The 16,619-nt window shown below is 45.3% G+C and overlaps 1 protein-coding gene across 5 annotated transcripts in view; it reads right to left on the bottom strand.

The window, feature by feature from the left end:
• Sptan1 (spectrin alpha, non-erythrocytic 1) overlaps nucleotides 1-16,619 on the bottom strand; it is a 66,403-nt gene that overhangs the window by 15,587 nt on the left and 34,197 nt on the right. For 3 of the 5 annotated variants that reach the window (XM_034493692.2, XM_034493694.2, XM_076928395.1), the window contains 16 exons: nucleotides 14,682-14,786; nucleotides 14,353-14,376; nucleotides 13,516-13,551; nucleotides 11,239-11,286; nucleotides 10,245-10,336; nucleotides 9,861-10,005; nucleotides 9,595-9,776; nucleotides 6,587-6,686; nucleotides 6,281-6,478; nucleotides 6,057-6,203; nucleotides 3,959-4,062; nucleotides 3,672-3,834; nucleotides 3,296-3,310; nucleotides 1,733-1,864; nucleotides 1,377-1,514; nucleotides 130-234 (listed from right to left, as the gene is read on the bottom strand). In XM_034493692.2, coding sequence (XP_034349583.1) covers nucleotides 130-234; nucleotides 1,377-1,514; nucleotides 1,733-1,864; nucleotides 3,296-3,310; nucleotides 3,672-3,834; nucleotides 3,959-4,062; nucleotides 6,057-6,203; nucleotides 6,281-6,478; nucleotides 6,587-6,686; nucleotides 9,595-9,776; nucleotides 9,861-10,005; nucleotides 10,245-10,336; nucleotides 11,239-11,286; nucleotides 13,516-13,551; nucleotides 14,353-14,376; nucleotides 14,682-14,786 — 1,734 coding nt within the window. The remainder of the gene's footprint in view (nucleotides 1-129; nucleotides 235-1,376; nucleotides 1,515-1,732; nucleotides 1,865-3,295; nucleotides 3,311-3,671; nucleotides 3,835-3,958; nucleotides 4,063-6,056; nucleotides 6,204-6,280; nucleotides 6,479-6,586; nucleotides 6,687-9,594; nucleotides 9,777-9,860; nucleotides 10,006-10,244; nucleotides 10,337-11,238; nucleotides 11,287-13,515; nucleotides 13,552-14,352; nucleotides 14,377-14,681; nucleotides 14,787-16,619) is intronic. The other 2 variants (XM_034493695.2, XM_034493693.2) reach the window with 1 other exon arrangement.

Genomic DNA, 16,619 nt, shown 5'->3' with positions numbered 1-16,619 from the left:
ATTGTATTTACACATCGCCGCCTCGGGGGCAGGCATCGTTCTGCTTCCTTTAACTCTAGTCTCTTGAAGACCCAGGGATACTCTTGGGGTTCTTTCTAATTAGCCCCCACCATCTGTCACCCTGCTGACCTCGTGGGCTGATATGTCTGCCTCGAGAAGTTGATGTTTTTTCAGTAAGTTGTTCACAGAAGCCAAGTCTTTGCCATAATCTTCAGATGCTAGGAGAGCCTCTACCTGCAGTCGGCAACACAAAGGGACTGTTATACAGGATGCACACAAAGTGTTCTGGAAAACCCAGGGTGGCTAGGTGCTGCTCCAAACCTTTCCAATCATGACATAATTTTTTGTCCTTCAATTTCTTTTATTTTGTTTTGTTTTCTTGTTTCCAAGACAGGTTTTCTCTGTGTAGCCCTAGCTGTCCCAGAACTCACTCTGTAAAGCAGACTAGCCTTGAACTCAGAGATCCACCTGCCTTTGCCTCCTGCTCCTGAGTGCTGGGGCTAAAGGCGTGCACCGCCACCACCCTGATTGTTTGGTTGGTTCTTCTTCTGGGCTTAAAGATGTTCTTTCTGTTCTGCACACTAAGCTAGATCCAAAATGACTAAGGAGCCTGTTCAGAGTAGGGATGCAGGCATAGCCCCAAGCCTTCTCTTGAGTGCCAGGCCAAAGAGCACAGCAACTTACAGCAGTGAAGCTCCTATACAAGGAACACATATGAGTATTATACTAGATGCTCACTGCAGCCGGCACTCTAGGAAGCCCTTAGTAGCAGCCAGGCGGGAATGCTTAAATCACGGTAAGACTCTTTGGACTCTTCCATACACAAATGCTTGGGGAGAATTTTAGGGACCCGGGATAACACTCCTTTATACATACTAATGAAAAATGACACTGTGAACTCAATCATGTAAAATACAAACCTACAACAATTCAGATGACACATACAGACTGGAGATTCTAAAATGCTCACAGTGGTGGTCTCTAAAATCACCTTCTTTAGAGCCTCTGCTTGCCAGTTTCCTACACATGCCTTGACTCTGGCTCCCTTCCTCTCCATTTTGTTCTAATAGAACAAACAGTGCAGTCTCCTGGAACTGCCTACCTCTCCCTGCCCAATCTCTTCCTCTACATACTCCCGTGAGGACGAGGTCTGTTTGTTATCCAGCATCTTCTGAAATCAGTCTCTACTCTAAACCTCTCTACCCTCTGCTTTGGCAACTCCTAGCAGCAATCTGAACCTATCTCACCATGAGGACTTCTGTTCAAGACTCTGAAGCACTTCCCCTTTTATAATATGGGCTGGCTGACTGAACCATTCATTACCCAAATGCCTAGAAATTCTCTGATTGTAGGGAGCAAGAACCATCTCACGTTACCTCAGAGAGCCAGAAGTCAAAGTCTTTGATACCAGTGTTGAAGTTCTGCTGCTTATTGGCCTCTTTTAGCTTCTGGCTCTTCTCAGCTGATTTTTGCACCAGGAACTGCCACTGGTCTGCAAGGGCAGCCAGGCGGGCCTTAAGAAGAGATGAAGGGTCACTTGGGATAGGAAAATATCTCAAGGGCCCATTCTTAAGACCTAAATCAAAGACAATCAAAAAGGATGTGGAAACAATCATAGGAACTGTGTTCTTGAGTTCCAGAGACTGTAGGTCTTAAGTAGTATCAGGTGTGGTGCAGTGGACAGTAGTGTGCTATTATTCTTTCTGGAGTCAGTAAGGCCCCTGAACCATACCTTGACAGCATCCTCACTGCCAGCACAGGCCCCACGCTCAATGAGGGAGTTGCCCATATCAATTACTCCACGGATTCGGTCAGCATTGGCGTGCAGTTCTGCCTCAAAGGCTTGGTGCTTCTGGTGCTTGCTCTGAAAATATCAAACCACTGGTCAGAGGCAGTTCTTACCAGGCCAGTTCTTGAGGTAAAAACGATGCTCAGGAGGGAGGGAACACAGGGAAGGTAAGGAACAAGCAAGCACTGGCACGGACAGAAAGCCACCACAGGTTGCGTGTTGCTGTGGTATGAGGTTTATGGGAGCCCAGCAGAGGTAGGTTTAGGCCAAAAAGAGAAATGCACTAGTCAGGGGTAGTGGGGTAAAAGCCAGTTCTGAACAGCTCACTAGCAGGCTGGGAGCAAAGCCTCAAAATTTTGTACTTTTTTATACTTTGTATGAGTTAGAGGGGCCAATTTCAGCTCTCGATCTAACTGTGTACCAATGTCAACCTATGTCTTTATCATTCATGGACAGAACTCCAACTGGTAACATGTAAGGGCTATCCTATAGCAGGAACACATCTGAAGGCTGCAGTGGTTCCTCTGTTGAGGAAGATTTGGTAGCTGTCATGAATCAAAACATGAGGCTGCTAAAACCCAGTCTAAAAGGCAGACTGAACTTTATTTTTGCCAGGTAGAGAAAGCTGGGGGCTTTCCCTAAGACTCTGTTAAGAAACAAAGGCGCTGAAACACTTAAGAGAGATGATTGTGAGGATACAGCAGCTATGACATCATTCTGGGGAAATTAGAGAGCGAATGAGAAACGGTCTCAGGGATAGTTACTGGAGAAAGAAAACTAAGAGAGAGAAACAAAACAAAACAGTTTAGTTGGCCAAGAATTCTGCACTCAATGTTTCATTTGAGAGGCAGTGACTGTTACAGGGAGGGATCCTGGCTGCGGCTCCAGCACAAGGACTCAGAGATCTCACTCACAGATCCTGACAATACAGTCACCAGTGCTTGCTCTCATAATTGCTGGTCCAAACCTGTTTATTCTCGTCTACAGTTTTATTTCCTCTTCCCAGTTCTGGGATGTTTAAGCCACGTGGCAACAGATATATCTTTTTATGACCTCCTGAACAATGTCTATTTAGATCTGGAAGCACATCTTGTTACTCTAGCTCTCCAGGCCAGCACTGCTAGACATCAGCCCAAGTATATATTGGATTTACCCCAAGCTAGCCTGCCCTGCCCAGGCCACTTGATACCTTGAGCCCAGGAAAATATTCTATTTTCAAAAGCACCCCTTGAAAGGAAGTGGTCAACTACTGCCCTCCAAATCAAACATGGTAGTACAAAACCTGCCTGGAAGATGAAACAGGGAGGAGGAGATGGGGACTACACGCTAATGACAACAGAGAAAGCCACATCTCACGGGGACACTTGGATGGAGTGACTGGGAATTAGACTGATGATGGATGAACAGACACCAGACCAGATGTACCCACAGGAACTGTACTCTACAAAGTAGAACACAAATCCCAGAGCTCCAATATCTATAACTCTTAAAAGTGTAAAAACTTACCAGCAGCTTGGAAAGCTACAAAAATAGATGGAAAGAAGAATTCAGTGCACTGATGTGAACGGGTCTCAGCTGTTAAAGCCTCACTCACTCTGCCAGCACTCTTCCCAGACATTCAGCGCTTGAGCACAGCATGGGAGTAGGGCTATTAACCCTTACAGCTTCTATAGAGTCTAGCAAGGGAGCAGCTTTCACCTGGCTCTATGGGCCCAGTGGACTTCTTCTAAGCTTTACCATGGAGCACATGGGTTCATAGGTGTATTCCCTTAGCGTCTCATTCATTTAACAGCTCTACTCAGTAACGAAGGTACTTCAGAACGGGCACCCAGGAGCCTCAGTGACAAGGGCACTTCAGAACAGGTACCCAGGAGCCCCTTACCTGGATGTTGGTGGGGTCCTTGTATGACTCATCGCTGGCTGTCTGTAACTTCTCGCTGATCCAGGCTTCAATCTCATCCACATCCCGGCTGAACTGCTGAAGTGTTTGAGATTCTCCGAGTTTTGACCTTTTCTCAATCATCTGGGCTTTTAGGCGGCGCCACCTGAGTGAAGATCAAATCTAAGTGTTCTTTCCAGGAAGAGAAGAAGCTGGAGGAGGTGTGGCTTCTCACGTGAGGATGTTCATCGTCTCAGAGCTGGGGACTGTCACCGTCACAGGACACCTACCTGTCGAGGACCTCATTGCGTCGGTTTGCGATGTCTCCCTTGGCATAGTGGTCCACAGCAATGAGCTGGTCAGCAAAGGCCTGCAGGGCAGCTATCTTTTCCTCCTAAGGGTAAGCAGGCAAAGAGGTCAGGGTGGGCTGAACAGAGCCTGTCAGGCTGATAGTTTTCAGAGGAGATAGTTGCACTTTGGGTGAGGGACTAACTGGTAGCAGGATCGGAACACACCGACACTTTAGAAGGCAGCTTGGTTATCACCATTACTAGAGTAGGGTTTAGCTCAAGAGGACTTCAGGTCACACTGATGTGTCCAAGTGTGAGGACACCAAAGATGTCTAACAAACTAGGCGCATAAAGCGATCACTGTTCTGTTTTCAACAGCATGGCTTCCAAGTCACAGCTGTCTATTTTGTCTCTTGTTTCAGTGAATTATGTTATCACAACATGCATTTTTGCCCTCAGAAATATTTTTTGAGGGGGAGGAGGGAGGCTGGGTACAATAGCACACGCTTTTAATCCCAGCAGGGGGCAGGCAGATCTCTGTGTCTGTGAGTTCAAGCCTGCTCCAGGTAGCCACTTCCAGGGCAGTCGGGACTACCCAGAAAGACCCCATCTCAAATTACAGAAGAACAAAGCTAGGGGCTGGACAGATGGCTTAGCCATTAAGAGCACTTGCTGCTGTTCTTGCAGAGGACCTGGGTTTTGTTCCCAGCAACCATGTGGCTTCTTACAGTCTACTCTAATTCTACAGGATCACATACCTTCTCTGGTTTCTGAAAGAACTGCACAGACATGCTATACGTACTTAGAAATATGCACACAAATACTCATAAACAACTTAAACTTCTTCTGTACCATCATTTTTTTTGCAGAGCTATAGTCTGAACCCAAGTTTTATATATGTTAAGCAAGTACTGTACCAGAGAGCTGTATTAGTGCATCACCATACAATAATACAGAACTGATTATTCATTAGTGTATGATGATACAATAATACAGAACTGATTTGAGGATCTTTTTCCTTTCTCTCTCTCTCTCTTTTAAAATCCTAGACAGGGTTTCTCTGTGTAGCCCTAGTTGTCCTGGAACTAGCTCTGGAGACCAGGTGGCCTCAAACTCACGGAGATTCCTCTGCTTCTGCCTCCCAGGTGCTGAGGCTAAAGGTGTGTGCCACCACCACCCAGGTTTAGGGTTTTTCTCTATGTGTATATATATGTGTAGTGTGTAGCTGTACGTATCCCTATGGACACCAGATGGCAGCCTTCGGTGCCACTGCTCAGGAGCCTCCGCTTTGTTTTCTGAAAGGGTCTCTTACTAATTAGGCTGGTGGGCCAGTGAGCCCCACAGCTGAGATTACAAGCATGTATATCACACATAGCTTTTGGGTTCCAGGGATCAAAGCCAGGTCTTTGTGCGCTTTATCTAACAGGCCTCATTTGAATTTTGTTTCTTCTACTGTTTTCTAACCCAAGGATTTCAGCACTTGCTGTTTGTGGCTGTGTGATGACCCCAGGGTCTGTTGCACACTCAGCAGTGTTCTAGCCCAGGGTTATAAACTTTTCCTTTGTTGTTTCTTTAGAAACAGTTTTGTCATATAGCCTAGCCTGGCCTTAAACTCCATCTTTTTGCCTCAGGTTCCCATATGCTGAGATTACAGGAGTGTTACACCAAGCTGCTATCTCAAGATTTCTTGTTATTGTTTTGAGACAGGGTCTCACTATGTAGCCTTGGCTGGCCTGGAGCTGGCTATGTAGGCCAGGCTAGCCTTAAACACAGACATCTGTCTACCTGCCTCTGATTTTTCAGTACTAGCAGGAATAAGGACATGCTACCATATATGGCCCATTAAAAAAAAAATAGTTGCCGGGCAGTGGTGGTGCACGCCTTTAATCCCAGCACTTGGGAGGCAGAGGCAGGCGGATTTCTGAGTTCGAGGCCAGCCTGGTCTACAGAGTGAGTTCCAGGACAGCCAGGGATACACAGAGAAACCCTGTCTCGAAAAAACCAAAAAAAAAAAAAAAAAAAAAAAAAAAAAAATTGCCATCAAGTAAGATGTGACTCAGGACAAATCCTCACAAGGACCTTGAGGTCCAGAACCCACCTGGACATTGATAGCTTTGTCGAAGTCTTCATGCTTTTTAATCAGAGCCTCCACACTATCCAGCGAGTCTCCTTTGTCTTCTGTGTTTAGGAAGGCCTCCCGGGCAGCCATCCAGTTTTCTGCTTGCTCACAGTCCCGATGAAACAGCTACAGAGTGGACAAGTAGGTGTGAAAGAAGCTTTGGCCACTTGTAAGAAATACCTGATGAGAAATAATGTACACACCTGCAACTCCAGGCAGTGGTCCAGCATCATCCTGCGCTGGACCCAGGCCTTCTCCAGGTCTGTGCGCTCCTGGTCAAGAATATCAAGCTTCTCTTTGATCTCTGGGCTGGCATAGTGCCCATGAGCCAACAGCTGCTGCCCAAACTGCTCAAATGCCTGGAAAGTGCCAGCCCTGGCATCAATTTCTGTCCGGTGTTCCTGCCAAGAGAGAAGGGATGAGGTGACCTGCTGAAGACGCCCATACCAGTGTCAAGCCCTGGTTCCCAAGACAGGAACAGGTAAGGCCACTAGGCCATCAGGACCTACCTGGTGTCGCTCCAGCAAAGCTTCAGCTCCAGTGACGTCCTTGGCTAGTTCATCTGATGATACCAACCCTCGTATTCCATTGATCCAAGACATGAGGTCCCTAGAAAGAAGATTCACAGAGGAACACTCATCACACTATCTGGCAACAAGCATGAACAGCTGTATCACTTCTGCATTAGGTTATTTTAGGTTGACCTAGCCATAAATTAGACAGGACTATGTTTTATAGCTTATTTGTGTTACCAAAAAAGGGGGATCCTTCACCTATCAAGTCATGGTGCCCAGTCCCAACTGTTACACCTATCTATGACACCAAGTCCTGTCTCTAAGGCTCAAGATCAATGCAGACCAGAGGACAAAAGACTGTTAAGAGCCAGTGAAGTAGGGAGTTTGATGTGAGATTTTGTCTCCTAAAAATGTCAGTGTCTGCAAAGTGTCTACTTAAACATCCTGAACAAGAACAATGCCAACAGACCAGCTAATGTGGAAAGGGCAAGCCATCCTGAGATGAAGAGACAGTTTCCCAGGGGAAAAGAACAATAATTAGTTATCTAATACTAAAAGGTCATCCCTGAAAACATATACAAAAAAAGTAACATTGTATAACTGAGTATGAACATACCTCCCTCTCTCTTTCCCTCCCTTCCCCCTCCCCCCTAGAATAAAGAAAAGTGGCCATGAAGAGTGTAAGAGGGAGCCCAAAGGAGGGTTTACAAAGAAGGCGGGCATGATGCAACTGTCGAATGTTTTTTATGAAGGGAAGAGAGTGGGCCGTGGAGGTACATATCTTTTAGCCTAGTACTCAAAGGAAGAGGCAGGTTGTTTCTGAGCTCCAGGCTTACCTGTCTACATAGAAAGTTCCAGACAGCTAGAACTACATAGAGAAACCCTGTCCCCCAAATCCCAAATAAATAAATATATAAGTAATAAAAAAGAAAGGGTCTCAGAGTGGGGACAACAAGATGGCTTAGTGAGTAAAGGCCTTCATTTGATCTTAGCACATATGGTAGAGAAGTGACTTCTAGCATTTATAGGGGAGTTGTGGCACACAGGCATGTATGCACAGACATAATGCAATAAATAAATAAATAAATAAAATAATCAAAGTTTTTGGAAGAGCCCCCCCCCAAAAAAAACACCCCATAAAAATCCCAAATTAAAACCCCAAATTCTTCAGAGGAAAAAAATGAATGGGCGATTCTGCAATGACTAAGTGCACTTCCTGCTTTTCCAGAGGTCCCAAGCCTGGGAATTGGAGGAATATCATTTGCTGGCTCCCATCCAAGAGAGGCAATGTCTGACCACACAAATGCAAGGCATGTTGTCCATCACCCATTCAGTCAAATGTCATACAGCCATTACAAGACAGGCACAAGATTACGGGAAATCTGACCTACAACCTATTTGCTGTTGCTCAGAAAACAAAAGAACCTACAATTAATGAGAATGTCACTAAATTAACTGGTGACGAAAAGCAACATTACCACAGTGGCTCTTGTATGACTTTTTCAACTTCACTGTGACAAACTATTTTCAATTAGAAAAAGGTGATAGAAAAGATTAGGTGTATCTATATTACATGAAACATACATTTAAAGAGGAAAACACAGTTGGTAAGGTGACATGAACCTGAGTGTACATGCATATACCACAGTGCAGACAGGAATAGACTTAGTGTAAAGAGTTTTGGTAGTTTGAATATTTTACATTACATAGATTTTTTTTTCGAGACAGGGTTTCTCTGTGTAGCCCTGGCTATCCTGGAGCTCACTCTGAAAACCAGGCTGGCCTTGAACTCAGAAATCGGCCTGCCTCTGCCTCCCAAGTGCTGGGATTAATACATGGATACTTTTATAGTAAAATTGACTATTACAAAGGTCCTATGTAGCAAGAATTTTTAAATGACACTTCATATACTATTTGAAAGAGAATGACTCACACAGGTTCAAATATGAGAATGCTTGTTCCCTGGCTGGTGGAACTGTTTGGGAAAGATTAGGGAGTGTGGGCTTGCTAGAGGTGTATCACTGGGGGCTGGCTCCACAAGCCCCTTCCATTCCCAGTTATTGTCTCAAGATGTGAACTTTCAGCTGGACAGTGGTGGTGAGAGGCTTTACTCACAGGGAGAGGCAGGCAGATCTCTGAATTCAAGACTAACTTGGTCTACAAAGTGAGCTCTAAGACAGCCAGAACTACACAGATGTGCCCTTCCCCCAGGCCTGAGCAGGCCTGCAAAGTCATTTACCATAATAGACCAAGCAACAGTAGGACCTAAGAGATGCATTGCATTGCCAGCCTTGGCACCTTGGAGCCTGCTACCTGAGCTAAGAAGAATGGACTGCCTGCGGACTGCTATCTCCTTGCCCAGCCCCTGGGCTGAACTGAGAAGAGACTCTTGGGGGGGGGGGGGGGGCTTCCCCTTTATATGTGAAAGCAAATTATTAAACTTCGGGCCTTGATCAGAATACTTTGTCTTGGCCTCATGTTTCTCTCACCCTCCATTCCTGTTCATTCCTAGGCTTCCTCTCAGGAGAACCTGGTAACCTATAGCTGCAGGCAGCTACACACAGAGAAACTTGTTCTCAACAAAACAAACACCAAACGAGAGAGAAAGAGAGAAAGAGAGAGAGAGAGAGAGAGAGAGAGAGAGAGAGAGAGAGAGAGAGAGAGAGAGGTGAGCTTTTCAGTCCCTGCTCCTGCTCCAGTACCATGCCTGCTGCTGTGCTCCTTGCCAGGATGGTTATAGACCCTTAGCTCTCTGAAACTGTGAAACTGCGAGAAGCTCCAAATAAACAGTTTCTTTCTTTCTTTCTTTTTTTTTTTTTGAGACAAGGTTTCTCTGTGTAGTCTTGGCTCTCCTGGAACTCACTCTGTAGACCAGGCTGGCCTCGAACTCAGAAATCCACCTGCCTCTGCCTCCCAAGTGCTGGGATTAAAGGCATGCGCCAGGTTGGTCACAGTATTTTATCACAAAAATAGAAACGTTAACTAAGACATTTGGTTTTTACCGGAAATCGCTAAGGAAGCGCTGCAGGTCATGGGAGTCACCCAATTTGGCCTTGCGCTGGTCTGCACGCTTCCCTAGGCTGGTCCAGGCCTGATTTAACTCTGTGCACTTTTCCTTTAAGTCCTCTGCAGATTCGGGGTGGGACTGGATCAGCCTCTGGGCTGTTTCCCCGAGGGAATTCACCTACAAGCAGAGAGTGATACGAATGTTCAGGAAATTGCTCTGCCTGATGGAGTTCAGGCCTCAGCATTCCTCAGCATCTCTCACCTTGTCACCAAGAGCTGCAAGGTCCCTCTCAAAGCCTTCATGTTTGCGCTGCAGGGCCTGGACACTAGCTAAATCATGGCCATAGTTGTCTGTGTTCAGAGCCTGATTCTTCTCTTCAATCCATTCTTTGGTTTCATCAGCATCTCTGTAGGAAAGACACAGGGGGAAGTGCCTTGTTCCAGGGCTGGCATGTGTCAGTTGTAGTTACACATTCACTCCTAGCAGTGCTAACAGCATCCCCTCTTTCTTATGTGGCTTTGGTGTTAAGAGCCCAAGCATCAGTAAGTCATAGCTACTTATGCTGAGATCCCACTCAGCAAGCCTCATCTATGAAGGGCAAACTCCTTATTTCCTCCTGTCCCAGCTAATACTGGGTACCCTTACCTGTGAAACCTCTGAACTTCGTGTGCACTGCCCAAGAGCTGGCTACGTTCCTCAGCCAGCTGTTGCAGGGACCGCCAACGCTCATTCAGCTCCTACACGAGAATGGCAATATCAGTTCTCTAACACCCACAACCAGACCTTAGGAAAATAGGTGCCTGTAACTTTTCATCTCTAACCTTCCTTGCAAATACAACAGCAGTGTATCACAAGTGTAATTTTTTAGAAAGCAAAGAAAGTCATATCCAGTAACCCCCAAGCCCCCCAAATGCCTGACTTAGGAACCTTTGCAACATTGGATAAACTAACATTGGTGCTGGACATATGGTGCCTACAAGTAACTGCTAAATGGAGACATCTGAGAATCTTCTCTCAGTAGTACAACCAATGACGTCTTGGCCAGAGCACATCTGGGCAAGGTGAGTCCTTAAGGTTCCTATTCCACTGGAAATCCCAGCAAAGGTTTTCAGTACTACCCTGGGCTGGTCTGAGTAAGAATGACCCTCAGAGGCTCATGTTTGAATACTTGGTCTCCTTTGGATGTTTGGGAAGGAACTGGCTTTGTTGGGGTAGATGTATCACTGGGAGTTATGAACAGGCTTTGAGGTGTCAGAAGACTGGCCATTCTCAACATCTTCTCTCTACCTCGTGTGTGTGAGAGCATCAGCTGTTCCTGCTGCCATGCCATCATGGATTCTATCCTGAAACCATGAGCCTAATTAAACACTTCCTTTTATAAATTGCCTTGGTCATAGTGTTTTGTCATAGCAATGGAAAAGTAAGACATGCTCAGATTGGAGTCTGGATCAACTTAAATCAAGCTATTTCATAACGCCAGTCATTTGATGAGGATGCCTGAGTATGTTTCCCAGACCTATGGGAGTAGGCCTGGTCACAGCATGCTCGAGTACAATGACAAGCCCTCTGGTGTGGTCAAAATCAGGAAGACAGTATAGAAAAGCAGGGGTAAGTAGGGTAGCTGGTCACCACTTCTTACCTTGATGGAGTTGAAGGTAGCCACTGTGTGGACCATCAGTCGAGCAGACTGTGAGAGGAGAACATATGAAACCTGTTAAGATCCTGTCCACTCAGAGACACATTTGCTAGTGAGTAACAGTAAGTAGGTCCCGACAGCCTATCCACAGAACCCTATACAGACACTGGTAATAGAAAGGTGTGAGAAAACACCACGTATGTAAGTGGAGTTGGCTGCAGAATACTCAGGAGAGACTGAAACCCTGAGGACAGCAGCTGAAGGAAGGGCAGCTCAGCATCATGAATGATGTACTTTCTTGCCCACACGAAAGAATCCTCCAGAAAACAGATCCAAACACTGGCTGCTGTGACTATTTAGTTACTAGTGAGGTGTAAAAATGACTCCTTCCATGGCTAATGTGGTTACCAGGCTGTGGTTTCTAACAGTGTCCTGGTCAAGGAAAATGGAAACAAGCCAATGACTGAGCTTTGTCCTCCACAATGCAGACACTTGTAAATACACAAGGAGCCTCAAAATATCCTATCCCACTCGGCTTATAAACCAAACAAACAACTCCTCATAGCTCAAAATCTTTCATGTATGAGAGGCAGGGCTCAGCTTAGATGCAGGAGAGGGAAGCCATCAATGTCCCCATGAACACGTTCCCAGATGACACGTGGGTGTTATACAGGATCCAGAAGGTAGGACCATCATTTCCACGCCTTCTTAGAACTAGGAGACAATTCACAGTGAGAGAGACCTAAATCTCCCAGCAAGATGGTTCATCAGATAAAGGCAGTTGTTGCCAAGTTTTCAACCCCTGGATCTACATAATACAAAAGGGAAAACTAATGGCTACAAGCTTTCCTCTGACCTCCAACAGCACACTGTGTGTATGGTTCCCCCACACAGACACAACAAACAAGTGCCATTCTAATGTATGTATTTTCAGCTAGGCTTTGTGGCGGATGCCTTTAATTTCAGCACTTGGGAGGCAAAGGTATGTGGGGGGAGGGGGGCTCTGTGAGTTCAAAGCTACCCTATTCTATACAGTGATTTCCAGGTCAGCAGTTTATGTATCGAGTTCTAGAGTAGCTAGGCCCAAATAACAAGACCCTGTTTTGTTTTTTTTCCCCCTAAATCTATTTTCAAAAGAATTTACATTGCTAGAAGAGCTTAGTAAAGCATTCATATAGAAAGTTGTCTGTTCATTAGATTTTGCTGTAAGAAAAAGAAACAGTGGGACATGAACAACTGAGTCAAACAAGAAAAAGTCCTATACCTTTCTTTTTTAAAAACCAAGCTATGAGGGCAAATGTGGCTGGGCTGAGTTGGATTCTACAAGATGACTGAACAGCACAAGGGTGAGCACAGAAGGATGGTGATGGGAGGCCTCTGATGCTGGGCTTCCAAGCTATCTTGTATGTCTAGAGAGTATACTTACATGTAACAAAAATCTACCGATAACTTCTTTATAGATATGTATGTATGTATGTATGTATGTATGTATGTATGTATGTATGGTGAGTGAGAAAAGATGCTGTTGTAAAACTAAAATGTGTGTAGCTGGTGCTGTTTTCTTAGCTGGAAGCACATTAAGCCTCCTACCACAATCCCTGGCAGAGCTGTTCTGGTGCAGTGCTACCCCTGCACTAACAGTGATATCTGCTGTGGGGGTAACTTGATCCTCCCCTTCCTGCTCTGGAGAAGGGACCTTCGTCATCTTCTTCTTTTTTTTTTTTTTTTTTTTTTAAGATTTATTTATTTTTTATATATGTGAGTACTCTTTGCTCTCTTCAGACACACCAGAAGACAGCATGAGATCCCATTACAGATGGTTGTGAGCCACCATGTGGTTGCTGGGAATTGAACTCAGGACCTCTTGAAGAGCAGTCAGTTGGCTTAACTGCTGAGCCATCTCTCCAGCCCAAGAGAAGGGACCTTCTAAACACAGGCTTCCTCCAAGTACTGAACAGGTCACTTGGATAACGGACTGTGTACTGTCACTCTCATCCTCAGCCACTACCTTATTCACATCATTTCAGTGGGATTGCTGTGCTGTGTGACAGCACCTAATGACTCCCTGGAGGAGGTGTCCTACCCACTGGGTACTCTGCTTCTATGCATTAGGGCTCCTAGTTCCACAGACAATAGAACATAGCCACTAAGGCCAAAAGACCACACCCCAAGTCAAAGTTCATGTCAAGCTAGGTACCAAGAAAAAGGCACACAAGAAAGAAAGACACTGCAAGTTCCTGCAAAACACCTGGAACTAGGAATGTGCAAAGGAGTCCTTACCTTCCATGGGGAGGCCGTCTTGGAATCTGCTTCATCCTAGTCAAAGAAGAAGGAGCTTAGGAGCTTGTCATAGAGCACAGAACCTTCCCAGTCACCAACTGTGATCCCAGAGGAATTGCAACAGCTCATCTTCACCACTCTGAAACAGATCTGACTGGCCGGCAACCAACGCAAGGCTGGCTGAAAGGAATCATCAATTCCTCTTTCCCATTTAGGATTTCTTTTGTGTGTATGAGTGTTTTGTCTCCCTGTATGACGGGCACCACCTGCATGCCTAGTGCCCAGGGTGTTTAGAAGAGGGCATCATATCCCTGTGAATGGAGCTACGGATAGTTGAGTCATCATGTGGGTGCTGGACCTGAATTCAGACTCTCTGCAGAGTAACAAGTGCTTGTCGCTGCTGAGCCAGCTCTACCGCTCCCTATTGTTCGTTTTCCTCAAACACAGTAGAAGAGATTGAAGGAATGAAAACAATTCAACATAATGGCCATCTTTTCTTTATGCCATCCCATAGAATTATTTGAAAAAATGAACAAATATCAACAACAAGAAAATGGTATTAGGGAAACATCTTAGCTTCTGTAATCCCAACTGGAGCACAAGGACGGTGGAACTGCAGCCAGTTGGAGCTAAGTAAGTCTAATAACACAACCCAAACCAAACTCCTGTACGTGGGTACAGTGCTCTCCTGTTCTGGAGAGTAACAGGCAGCAGAGACGTGTAGGAATGCAAAAAAGAGATTCTAGACAACAAAAGGTCTCTGTCATTCAGCAGCTCCTGCCTTTACATGCTTCCCAAGATGCTAAATTCACGTTCCATATGGATCCCGTGACTTACCCTGGGCATCATACCATACACCTCCTACAAGAAGGAAAGCAGTGTTAGTACAGAGGAAACACGCTTCAGAACTCCATATAGTAAACGCACTGTGGAAACGGAAAAGCCACGGAAAACAGACTGGAAAGCTAGTTCACTGGCTGGCAGAACTCCAAAATCAAATGCTTATGTGCAAAACATTTATCTATTTAAGCAACTTATAAACTTGAAGCCAAGGGCACCACAGACACTCAACTTCCACAGCTTAGGGAGAGCATGGGATGAAGTGTGAACCTCAAACCTGTGCTATAAAATGTGACCCCAAGGCTAGGAAGGACTCAAACACCTACCTGCTGCTGCACTGCCTGCACTTCCTCTGCCATCAGACCTTCAGACTCCAGGTCTTCAGCTACTTTGTTAATGTCCTTCAGCCGAGACTCATTGGCTTTCAGATCCTTTAAAGTAAAAGCCATAATGACTAAACACACAGTAGCAAGTCAAGGGAGAGGGGAACACAGATAGTTCAGAATCAATGGTATACACTTTTGAGACAGGGGACCTACAACTCACTATGTTGTAGACTGGCCTCAAACTCAGAGACATCTATCTGACCTCTGCCTCCGAGTGCTGGGATTAAAGGAGATTAATGCAACCACCACACCCACCATCTTCTTTGAATGTAATGTTCTCAAGGTCCATCCTTGTAAACTCCACTCCTTGCTGCAGCTGGTCACATTCAATTGTACGGATGTTGTACATTACTTAACCATTGCTGAGCTTAAGGATGCCTCCCCCAAATCTGTGTGCGGGCACTGTATGCATGTATATGGAATCTACATGTAACCTAAATAACAGCTTGTTCCCTACAGTGAGGTTCAAGTCGGCCTGGACTAGTTACCATGGTCCTTTTGTAAAAACTAAAAGTACAACAATTGAGTAATTTAGAAGGCTCTTAAAATGCGTATGTCTATAATCCCAACCACTGGTGAGGAAGACAAGATGATCAGAAGGTCAGGGCTGGTATGGACTACAGGGCAAACCCAACAGCAGTCTGGCCTACAAGGGTCTCAAATAAACACCAAGCCAGGGCTAGTGATGCAGATGTGGTTCCTGGTGTGGGGTCCCTGTCACTGCATAACTAGGGGCTATGATCTGCACCTCCACCTCCACTCTGGAAGGGATGGCACAAGTTCAAGCTCTTCCTCAGCTCCATAGTAATTTTTGAGAGGCCAACTTGTGCCTTAACAGACACAGAAAAGAAGAAATTCTAAGACAAAGAAACTGCACAATCCATGTTATCTTCACCTCAATAATCTGGATGAGACCCAAGAGAACTATTTAAACATTTTTGTTTTGCTTTGTTGTATTATTTTTCTGTGTTTGAAGTGGGCAAGTGTGCCACAGTGACGGATGAGGCTGGAGGACAACTTGTGCAAATTGTTCTCTCCTTCCACCATGTAGGTCCTGGAGAGTGACTTCAGAATGACCTCAGGCTGGTGGCCAGCATCATAACCCAAGGAGCCATCTCACTGTTCTGAGATCCAACATAACCCCATCTTTTTTGGGACATGGTCTTTCTGTGTAGCGTTGGCTGTCCAGGAACTCACTTTGTAGACTAGGGTAGCACTACTGAACTCAGAGATCTACATGCCCCTGTCTCCCAAGTGCTGGAATTAAAGGCATGTGCCACCATACTCATCAAGAACCAACTCTCTTTTTAAAATAATTTATTTCATTTTATGTGCACTGGTGTTTTGCCTACATGCATGTCTATGTGAAGGTGTCCGATCTTGAAGCTACAGACAGTTGTCAGCTGTTATCTGGGTACTGGGATTTGAACCTTGGTCCTCTGGAAGAGCAGTTAGTGCTCTCAACCACTGAGCCATCATCTCCCCAGGCCCAAGAACCAACTCTTAAAAACAAAACAAAACAAAACAAAACAAAACAAAACAAAACAAAACTTTTTTTTTAAATGCCAATTTTTTTTTGTTTGTTTAAAAACTTTACTCACTTATTGTATGTGGATTTGTGTTTTCCCTATATGAGTTACAGAGTTGTGAGAATCATGTACAAGGCACTAGGAAGCAAACACAGCAGCTGTGCTTTTGACCTCTAAGCCATTTCTCCATCCCCTTAAATTTTCTTCAATTATTAATTTTATGTGTATGCTGTTTGCCTGCAAGTGTGTTTGTGTATCAACTTTGTGCCTGGTACCTGTGGAGGAAGGAAACTGGACTTACAGATGGTTGTGAACCACCATGTGGGTACTGGGAACAGAACCTGGCTTG

The sequence above is a fragment of the Arvicanthis niloticus genome, chromosome 2 (genome assembly GCF_011762505.2).
Source record: "Arvicanthis niloticus isolate mArvNil1 chromosome 2, mArvNil1.pat.X, whole genome shotgun sequence".
NCBI classification, from domain to species: Eukaryota; Metazoa; Chordata; class Mammalia; order Rodentia; family Muridae; genus Arvicanthis; species Arvicanthis niloticus.
This window is presented reverse-complemented; position numbering and strand designations above follow the sequence as displayed.